The sequence below is a fragment of the Tamandua tetradactyla genome, chromosome 7 (genome assembly GCF_023851605.1).
Source record: "Tamandua tetradactyla isolate mTamTet1 chromosome 7, mTamTet1.pri, whole genome shotgun sequence".
NCBI classification, from domain to species: Eukaryota; Metazoa; Chordata; class Mammalia; order Pilosa; family Myrmecophagidae; genus Tamandua; species Tamandua tetradactyla.
Window position 1 is genome coordinate 35,217,087 of NC_135333.1, and position 10,977 is coordinate 35,228,063.

Below are 10,977 nucleotides of genomic sequence, written 5' to 3' on the forward strand. Positions count from 1 at the left end.
AGGGCGGCATAGAGTACTCTCAACGTTGTGTCTATAACACTCTTCGCTGGGGGCCAGCAAGCTGTGACCCAGGTGTGTACTGCAGCGCCCTTCCCACTGGCTGTCACCCAAAATCCCTTCAGCAGTGACCACAGCTGGGCAGTAGAGGCTGTCATCAAGAGGTATGATTTGACTATTTCCCAGCCTCTGGCGGGGGAGACTCTACAACTGTGTCCTTCAGCCTGGAGACCAGAGCTTGCAGGCTGGAGCCAGCTCTGTCTCAAGAGGATGCTGCAAGAGGATGTACCTCAGGAACATAGGTGACGATGCCCCCTACCCATCTGTTATCCCCCGAAATCAATGAACCAGAACGCCCCGGGATGAGAGAAGGAGAGCTTAGCAGAGTGAAGCGGAGCAGAGGTGGAGGTACACGATCAACAACTGGACTTTCAAAATTTATTCCAGATTGTCACGCAGGCTGTAGCAAGATGGGGTGATGCAGTGAGGAAAAGCGGGGTCCTGCGGAAGGCCTAGCCCAGGTCTTCAGGGGATCTAGTGGCTGCAGCTGGACAAGGAGCTGCGGGTGGAGAGCACCCCACTTCGAGGACAGCTGCAGTGGCGCAACCTGGAGATGGGGGTGGGGAGACTACTGGGCAGGGAGCCCACCCCTCCCCATCCTTAGCACAGAGAGGGAAAGACACCCCTCACCCAGATGCATTTTTTAGAAATAGATTTTTAACAAAAACGGGGAGAAATAATGCCTTTCCATGGACACAGAGCCCACCACCCATCTCAACTTGGAAATGACATGCTCCCTTCCCCATCTGTCTGTCTGTCTCCCCGTTCCTAGTCCCCACTAAGCCCCAACTGATGTAGTCCTTTGGCCTGGAGGTAGGAGGGAGGACAACAGAGGCCCTGCCATGTCCTGCTGTCTCCTTGGTCTCTAGAGGTGCTGAGACAGGGTGCTTATGGTGAAGACGGGAGCCTTTGGGGGCTGTGCCCCACCCCCACCTTTTGTTTTTGTATCCCTGCTCCCCTTTGGATTTGTGTTTTAGTTGTCTTTATGGAAAAAAATGGGCATATGTGTGTGTGTGTGTGTGTGTGTATGTGTATAAATAAATATATGTGTATATAGAAAGAGAGAGAGAGAGAGAGAGAGAGAGGCTATTTACCTGCAATAAATTGGCCCCATGTGGCCCCTGCCTTGTCAAAAAAACAAAGCTATAGCCAGAGGTTCATGTGTGTTTGTGTCAGTTCCCCATGTCCCCCAAGACCCACAGAGTCCATCACAGACACCTGCACACACAGCAGGTGGCATTACAGGGGAGGAACACTGAGCGTGGAGAGGCACCATTTTTAAGTGAGTGGTAAGGATGCCTGCTTTTGTTGGGGGCCGGAGAAAGGTCACCTTCCTCCCCCCAGAAATGGCCTGGATAAAGAACCAGTAGGGCCTTTCATTATTGCCACATCCAGCAAGAACGTGCAGTCTGCTTCGAGCCCATGAGAGAATTGAGTCTCTCCACTTAGAGCTTAAGATACATGAAAGCACAGCCTTTTTCAGTTTGTATGTCCAACACTTAGAAAAGTGCCTGGTAAATAGTAGTTGCTCAATAAATATTTATGGATAAGTGGATTGATTTGCATCCATGCATTCCTTCTCAGCAGTTACTCATTCATCATTTCCTGGGACCAGACCCACTGTCCCAAGCTGACAACACAGATGAATCAGACACTGGTCACCCCAGTGTGGTGGGGGAGACACACAATAATACACAATAATACACAATGTGCTCATTTGCTGTGTTGTCTGGGAGAGCAGAGGGGTTCTACCTGTTGAATCTAAATTCTTCTTGTTGCAGACTTAACTAATTATGTCTTGCTCAGAAAGAACAGGAAGTAAATGGTTTCCTGGAATTCCTTCCACCAGCACAGATGGAGCTTTGATTCTCCATGGTGCGGCCAAGTGTGGGGTGTGGATGGAAACTCCCAAAAAGTCAGGTAAGTACCGTGAAGAGCAAGTAAAGCAGGCGGGGGCACAGACAGTGATGGATGGGAAGGAGTTGCTTTGGGTCACGGAGGCCTCCCGGAGAGGGTGAAGCTTGAGCAGATGACTGATTTCAGGGCCAAAGGAGCCAATTCAATATATTGAGCGAGAGTCTTTGGGCAGAGGGAAAGAAAGTACAAAGACCCCAAAGCACTTCCGAGGAGCAGCAAAGAGGCCCGTCACTGCAGCAGGAGGAGACGAGGGCCAGGCCCTTAGAGACTTGACCTTGAAAAGACTTTGGCTCCTGGTCAGGACTTTCCGGGAGGAGCTGAGCTAACAGCCATTCAGCCGGCAGGTGCTGAGCCCTGGGCACCCACATGCCTGAGGTGCCAGCTCTGCTTCAGGGAATTATCAGTGGTAGATGGGCAGATAACAAATACCCAAGGTGGTACAGTGGGTGAGAGCACTCCTGGGAGTAGAAAAGGAGCTTCAGGAGTCTAAATGAAGGTATTTCAGGGTCTCCCTGAGAACCCACGCTACCCTTCACTGGGGAATTAGTGGGCTGAGACACTAAGCGTAGATTGGTGCTTGTCCTGTGGGCTGTGGATAGAAACCAGTCATGTGTAGGAGTTGTACTGGGATGAAGGGGAGGGATTGGTGGGAAAGGCAGGTCCAGGCCTGGAGGTTCTTGCATCATGGACACTGGACCCAGCAGGGCCACTGGAGACCCTGTGGGCTGGTGTTTCTCAAAGTGGACTCTATGGAACCCTGAGGAGACATCTTGGGATGTTGTGAGGGGCACAGGAAGCTAAGTGGGTGAAGTCCAGAGAACCCCCATCACCCCACCATTTAAAAGAATTAGCTCTGGGTTTATCTCTATTACATATTGAGCTTCCTATAAGTGTGTGAATAAAGAATTACGTGGCAAAAACAATATCAAAAGGCTGTTTGATTAATTTTTTTACAAGTTCATTGATACATAATTAGCATGCAGTAAACTGTACGTATTTTAAGTGTACAACCTGATAAGCTTTGACATATGTATACACCTAAGAAGCCATCACCACGATCGAGAGAATGAACATATTCATTAGCCCCCCAAGTTTCTTCATCCCCCTTTGTATTCCTTTCTTTCCATTTCAGTCCACCCTCCCAACCCAAACTGCTGAAAAACAGCCTGGCAGCTTGACTCATAATAGCCCCAACCTGAGCACAACCCAAACGTCCTTCAACGGGAAGCAGATAAACAAACTGTAGTTTAGTAATACAAGCAATGACACGGGCGAATCTCAAAGCAGACACAAAAGCACATATAGTGTATGATTCCATTTATATGAAATCTAAATCCGAGCAAAGGTAATCCATAGGTTAGAAGTTGGGTGGGCACCTTTGGGTAGGGGCAGAAGCAGGAGGGAACTCTCTGGGATGATGAAAATATCCCATGTCTTGATGTAGATAGGGGCTGCACAGCTGCGTGCAAAGGTAAAATTCATCCCATACGATCTGTGCATGTCACTGTGTGTACATGACACCTCAATTAAAAAAAAATACCGCTGTGAACTCAAACACACTTCTGTCGCCCCACCTATGCTGGGAAGGACCCATGCCACCCTTGCAGGGTGGCTGTTGGGTGGGGGACCCAGGGCCCCAGAGCCACCTCACCCAGGGCCCTTCCCACCTGCCGGTTTTCAGGTTTCTAGGAATCGACACCCCAGGGGAAAAATTTCTTTAAACCCTCTTCCCTGTGCTGTGGTGTCAGCTGGCGGCTCAGTCCTCCAGGGGCTGCTCTATGCCCCCGAGATGCCACTCACTGCTGTTGATGGATTGCTTACTGGGCACCTGGGACTTGCAGACACCATGTCATGTCTGTAAGCACGGAGGGGAGGACCCAGGCTTGGGATGTGGACCTCCAACCCCAGACCCTGACTTTGAATCCAGCTCAGTCACTGGGAAACCGAGTGACCAATAGAAGAAGAGGGTAAGTGAAATGGCTTCTCCTTCCTGAGCCATAGCTGCCTATTTCTAAAATGGGCACCCAACACCGACCCAGTGGGGAGGGCTGAATGAAGTGCTGTGTGGGACCATGACATGGTGGGGGGGGGGGGGAGGTTACTGCACACAGCCTGGGAACCACCACTATGTCCAGAAGGGCTGCCCTGGGTCATACCTGGCCAGAGTTCCTGCAGGACAGAACTGGAAGGGGCAGCCCCGTGCTGGGGCCCGTGGTCCGCGCTAGGGCTCGGACCCTGTCCTTGCAATTTCCTGCTGTGTGTCCTTGGATGAGGATTAGATGCATTAACCTGAATAAAGCACTGAAAACAGTGTCTGGCACACAGTCAGTGCTATAGGGAACCAATGCATCCAGCTCTCTGTCTCTGTTCTTCCCTCCGCAGCATGCAACTCTCACTGGTTCTACCGGTCGCAGCTTCTGCATCCCCAACCCCTTGCCAGGGACCCTAATCTCTCCCTGTCTCCAAACTGCAAACCTCCAAACCTTCGCCCAGTTATCTCAGCTGGAACCCCTCCTCTCTAGGTCTACCAGCCTTGTGGCCCAGCAGCCTGCTGGGTGGCTCCCATCTCTCCCCACATCCCCCAACCCTGCCCTCCCTGTCCTGTCATCTGCTGCACCACGTGCACAGTGCAAGGGATCCAGAAGAGAAGGCTGGTTGCCAAGGCAACAGAGGATCAAGCCCTTGCTCTGCCAGGCTGCTGATTGGCTAAGACAGGTCCCGCCTCTTCTCAATCTGAGGGTGGGGGGCAGAGGGAGGGTCTCCAATGGACAGGAAGAGATACTAGGGTGCCAAGCTGGCCCATCACTGCCCCCTCCTGGCCTGATCTGAGCCCGTGGGCCTGGGAAACTCCACCTCTTGTGGGGGGCACTGGCCTCGCCCTATCTCTTCTTCCAATCCCCAGGGCAGCCGCAGATGGCAGTGTCTCTGGGGACCGCAGCTGCGACTCAGTCCACGGGCCGACGCTGAGCTGCTTGGGCCGAGGCAGCGCACTCAGCTCAGAGCCCCCGCAGCAGGCATCTGCAGGGTGTGAGGTGGGTCTGCGGGCATGCGGGGGACACGGAGTGCTGACAATAGCTTGGGAGGCAGGGAGCGGGGCTGTACCAGGAAGAACCTTGACGAAACTGGGGCTGGAAAATTCTTTATTGATCATCTGGTAACCTCCCACCCCCACCCATCACTTTGCACTGCGGACCCTGAGGCCCAGAGAGGGTGAGGAGTGGCACAAGGTCACACAAAAAGCCAGTGGGAGTTTGGCTTCTCTATCTATGCCAGTCTCCTGAGAAGCCAAGCAAAGGTCTGGGAGTCCTCAGTCTACCCCAGAATGCCTGGGACTTTGTTCACAGGGCTAGAAAGGTTGGGGGACCCTCACAGCATTGCAGCTGAAATGCCTTCTGCTCTGCCCGAGTACCCCCAAATCTCATGTCTAAGCTGAAAGGAGGCTGGGGTTTTGGCTGGAGCTGGGGAGGGGCACAAATTGCTTTGGTCCCAGTCAGGCTGGGCTGGAGTAGCCTCCTTACCGGGGATGCCCATGCCTGCCTCCTTCCCACCCAAGCAGCACCATGCAAACTGACCTGTCTTTGGTTCTCCACAAAGGCAGATCATTAGGAGGGTGCTGGGTCCTGCTCCCCTACTGGTCCTGACTCTGGGCAATTAGTGCACTCCCCACTTTACTCCTCCAAAGACAGGGCACCCTGAGATGTTGTCTGTGACTCAGGGACCCGGGCAGGGTGCAGCCTCAGGAAGCAGCGTCTCTCCCTCCCTGGGGGTTCACAGCCCAACTCTATAGACCCACTTGAAAGTTGTGGGTAGGAGGAACAGGAGGTAGGATACAAGGTCAGAGAAGCTGGGGCTTCTTTTCATCCCCCCTGAAGGCCATTCCATCCATCTCCCTGCTTTGCTCCCAGGAAGCAAGGTGGGCTTCTGCTCATTTCATCCACTCAGCTTCCTTCCCCCACTCTGGAGGACTCAATCTCAGTATATTGCCAGGGTTTGGGGTCGAGCCCTGCCACTTCCTAGTTGGGTAACCCAGGGCCAATTAGTGAACCTGCTTGGGCCTCAGTTTCTTCATCTGTGAAATGTGGTATTCACAGCTACCACATGGGCTTGTGGTAGGGTCTGTGAAGTACTCTCCCTGCATGGAAGTCAGAAATGGGGTTCCTCACCCTACCCCTTTCTCACACCTCAGGGAAGGTTTGGGGGGGGGTACACTGAATGGACTTTATGTTATCCCATGCATGCTGACTTTTGAAGTATGAATAGGAGTTACCAAGCGAACACGTATGCAAAAGGCATCCCAAGGAACATGCAAGCGCACACAGAGACGGGCTGCACACCGGCACAGAGGTGACTGACGCACAGTCCCGGGTGACAGCTCACAGAGTGCGGGATGGGGCTGGGGAGCTTGGCAGGGGGCACAGGTGGGTGCCTTTGGGCCCTTCTAATAAATCTGGGTGCATGTGATGTTTATGAAATTCCTTACACCCGCTGCCTTCCACTCTCCTGCTGTCTTCACCTCTGGCTCACTGGGAATGATAATAGCTGACGTCTACTGAGTGCTGATGCTGTGCCAGGCATGGCTCAAAGTGCTCCTCAGGCATGCAGGCAAAAGCAGGAGCCCTCACCTTACTCCTTTCTTCAAAATTCAGTGACCTTAGGAAGTGGGTCCCATTTTGATCTCCATTTTACAGATTGGGCAGCTGAGGCTCAGAGAAGAGACAACTTACTGTGTAGCACTTTCTATGTGCCAGGCACTGGTTCTGAGTATTTTACATAAATGAACTAGTATCATTCCCATTTGACAGATGTGGAAACCAAGGCCCTGAGTAGCTTGCCCAAGTTCCTTTGGTTATTAAGTAGTGGAGGCAGGATTCAGTCCTATCAGTCCGGTGCTATTCTCTCTCTCTCTCTCTCATTTTTTTAAAAATATTTTTATTGAGGTATCTTCACAGAGCATAAAGTGTATCCAAAGTGTACAATCAATGGCTCACAATAGCTTCACATAGCTGTGCCTTCATCATCATGATCAGTTTTAGAACGTTTGCATCACTCCAGAAAAAGAAAGAAAAAGAAATGAGAAAAAAAAAAATAACAACATACATTCTTACACTTACCCCTCCCTCTCACTAACCACCAGTATTGCAATCTACTCAAATTATTTTTTGCCCTTATCCCCCCCCATTATTTATTTATTTTTTTGTCCTTATTTTTTTACTCATCTGTCCATACTCTGGATAAAGGGAGTGTCAGCCGCAAGATTTTCACAACCAAAAGATCACATTGTAAAAAGCTATATAGTTATACAATTGTCTTCAAGAATCAAGGCTACTGGAATACAGTTCAACAGTTTCAGACACTTCTCTCTAGCCACTCCAATACACCATAAACTAAAAAGGGATATCTACATAATGCATAAGAATAACCTCCAGGATAGCCTCCCGACTCTGTTTGAAATCTCTCATCCACTGAAACTTTATTTTGCCTAATTTCTCTCTTCCCTCTTTTGGTCAAGAAGGCTTTCTCAATCCCATGATGCCAGGTCCCAGCTCATCCCTGGGAATCATGTCCCATGTTGTCAGGGAGACTTTCAGCCCTGGATGTCATGTCCCACATAGTGGGGAGGGTAATGATTTTACTTGCAGAGTTGAGCTTAGAGAGAGAGAGAGGCCACATCTGAGCAACAAAAGAGGTCCTCTGGAAGTAACTCTTAGATATAACTATAGGTAGGCTAAGATTCTCCACTACATAAATAAGATTCACAAGAACAAGCCTTAAGATCAAGGGCTTGGTCTGCTGACTTGGGTGTCCTTAATATTTGAGACAGTATCAGGGGTTTCCCCGATGGTAAAGTTTAATAGTTACATATTTTTCCTCCCATCTCTCAAAGAACTTTGCCAATACATTCTAATTATTTGCTCAACATACTCTGGAATGTGTCTAGGACTTAAATTAAGCTATACAGAATTACCAGCTCCCATTTCTATTCTGGTTTCCCTGTATTCTGATTTACCTTAGTCCTAGCCAGAGCAGCTTTATTCATATCTCTAGTGAGTCTGAATATTTTTTCGACCTACTTAACAGTTGCTGCATGGGGTAATGCTGACTTTCATAGCTTCAGAGCTCTGACTCTGAGTCTCAGGCATCACCCAAATACCCAAAGTTCCCAGGAAAGACCAGGTTATAACCAAATAGCTCGGCATCTTAGAATTTAGCGATAACAGTTAAAACTCCGGAATAGAATGTGACTAAATTTAAGAGTTTATAATCTAGGAACTTTTACAATAGGCCTCAGCTGATAACCCATGCTCTGGACTTGAGTTCTTGGAGTTTGTATATTATAGTTAGTCCGATGAGTGAGGCATGATAATATTGGTCTTTTTGTTTCCGGCATTTCATTCAATATACTCAAGGTTCTTAAGGTTCATTCACTTAGTGGCATGCCTGAGAATGTCATTCCTTCTTGCAGCTCCTCAGTAGTCTGTTGTATGTATCCACCACAGTTCCCGTTCCATTCCTCAGTTGATGTACTCTTAGGCTACCTTTAACCATTGCCAATCCCGAACACTGCCTCCATGAACACCGGTGTGCAAATCTCCACTCATGTCCCCACTCTTAGTCCCTCCAGGTATACACTGAGCAATGGGGTTGCAGGATCATATGGCAACCCCACCCCTAGCCTCCCATGAAACCACCACACTGTCCTACAAAGGGGCTGCATCACTCTGCTTCCTTACCAACACTGAATGGGGACATTTCTTTCTCCATGTTTTCTCCAGCACTTGTATCTCTCTGTTCATTTTTTTCGCATGGGTAGGCACTGGGAAATGAACCCGGATCTCCAGCATGGCAGGCAAGAACTCTGCCACTGAGCCACTGTCGCACTGCCCTCTCTGTTCATTTTTAAACACTTTTATTCGCACATCATATAATCTAACCTAAGCAAAAATCAGTGGTCCCCAGTATAATCACATAGTTATGCCTTTACCACCACCATCTGTATGAAGACATTTCCTTTTCTTCCACAAAAAATCCCCTACCCCACCCCCATATCCCCCACTTATTGATATTTAGTTTTGGCATATTGCCTTTGTTACAGTCAATGGAATCATATTACAATGTTATTGTTAACTATAGACCCTAGCTTGCATTGCCTATATATTTTTTCCTGTATACCATTCCATTTTCAACCCCTTGCAACATTGACATTCATTTGTTCTCCCTCACGCAAAAACATTTGTATATTTCTAAATTTAATCACCATCATTGTCCACTCTAGGTATTCTTAAGTTACACCATCTCAGTCTTCACCCTCTATCTTTCCTTCCGGTGTCATACGTGCCCCCAACCCTTCTCCTTCAACCATACCCCCATTCAGCTTCATTCAGTGTACCTACATTACTGGGCTACCATCAGATAGTATTGTATTATGCTATCCATTTCTGGATCCTACAGTCAGTCCTGTGGCACACTCTTTATTCCTTCAGGGTGCTAGTATCTTCACCACATAAGTTTGGGAGCCTGTGCAGACTCTGCTGCTGTCAACCAGGTCCCACCCCCACCCCCCACATGGGGTGTTGGTGCACCACATCCCTAAGCCACACCTGGCCAGTGTAGGTGGGAGGCTGGGAGGACCTACTCATCTGTGGGGGTGCCTGGCAAGCGGCAGCTACTGCAACAGTGCAGTGGGGGCCAGCTAGGTATCTGGGGGGTGGAGGGGTAGGGAGACAAGGGGAGGCGTCCCCCGACCTACCTTCCGGGTGTAACCAGTGCGCTGCTGGGAACAGTGCCAGCTGAGCTCCGATCCAGGTTCGAGAAACTAAAAGAATTTAGAGAAGAGAAGGCCAGTAGGAGTAAGTAGTAAAGTTTATTAAAAGAAAAGTTTTTTTAAAAGAGAGAGTACACATTAGAGAGGTTAACATGGGCGTGCCCAAGGGAGGCACACGCACTAAGCTTGTTTTATAGAAAAGGTTTACCAGTGGCAGTTTTCCGTAGTAACCTTTGAATACTAGGTGTTTTCTTTCTTCTAGGAGGTGATGGCTGGCAGAATTCGTGGTTTGCTGTCACATACCTAAAATTTGTTTTTGGGCAAATGGTTAATAATCTTTATGACCTTATACTTCCTATTATTTACTAACAGTTTGCTTTGGGCCCAGAAATTTACAAGCTTTTATGGTTTGGGCAGGTTATAATGGGTTGGGGAGGTTTGGGGAGCTTGAGGGAAATTTTTGTCCCAGGAAGTTTGCAGCTCAGTTGCAGTTTCTTTGGAGCTAATTAAAAAACAAAGTACTTGCAGTTGTCTGTTAACTCTTTTAGAGTTGAATAGGAAACCAGGGACTTAACAGTTCTATTTTATCCTGTTTCACCGGAGGGCTCCGCACAGGGATTGGCTACCTCCTTTAGTCCTAACTAGGAGCTGGAGGAGCCTCTATTAGTACCGGCTCCACAGAGGAGGGGACTGAGACCCAGACAGCATAGGTCACTTGTCCAAGGGCACGCAGCCAGCAGCCCGCCCTCGTCCAAGCCTCCTTCTTAAGGGGGGGGGGGGGGGGTGGCGGGGAGGGGCGGAGGCCATAGCATATGAGGATCCCGGGCTTGGCCTGGACGCCTGGGTTGCAGAATTACCATGTGGCCTTGATCAGACCCTGCCCCTCGGCCCCCGGGGCCTCAGTCTCCCCATTTGTAAAGTGATGCTCGGGCATCCTGGCTCCGTGACACCTGCCGGTCTCCTTCCAGGCGGGCGGAACAAGGGACACCGCCCTGGGCCTTCACACCCGTGTTTCGGCAGCCAAGGCCGCCACGATGCCACACTTCCTGGACTGGTTCGTGCCCGTCTACCTGGTCATCTCTGTCCTCATCCTGGTGGGCTTCGGCGCCTGCATCTACTACTTCGAGCCGGGCCTGCAGGAGGCGCACAAGTGGCGCATGCAGCGCCCCCTGGTGGACCGCGATCTCCGCAAGACTCTGATGGTGCGCGACAACCTGGCCTTCGGAGGCCCCGAGGTCTGA

At 50.0% G+C, this 10,977-nt stretch overlaps 1 protein-coding gene across 1 annotated transcript; it reads left to right on the plus strand.

Annotated features, from left to right (window-relative positions):
- The first annotated feature begins 4,895 nt into the window (after positions 1-4,895).
- SMIM45 (small integral membrane protein 45) lies at positions 4,896-10,977 on the plus strand. The gene is made up of 2 exons (XM_077167848.1): positions 4,896-5,006; positions 10,705-10,977. The coding sequence occupies exon 2, from the start codon at positions 10,771-10,773 to the stop codon at positions 10,975-10,977; it is 207 nt and encodes a 68-aa protein (XP_077023963.1). The 5' UTR covers positions 4,896-5,006; positions 10,705-10,770.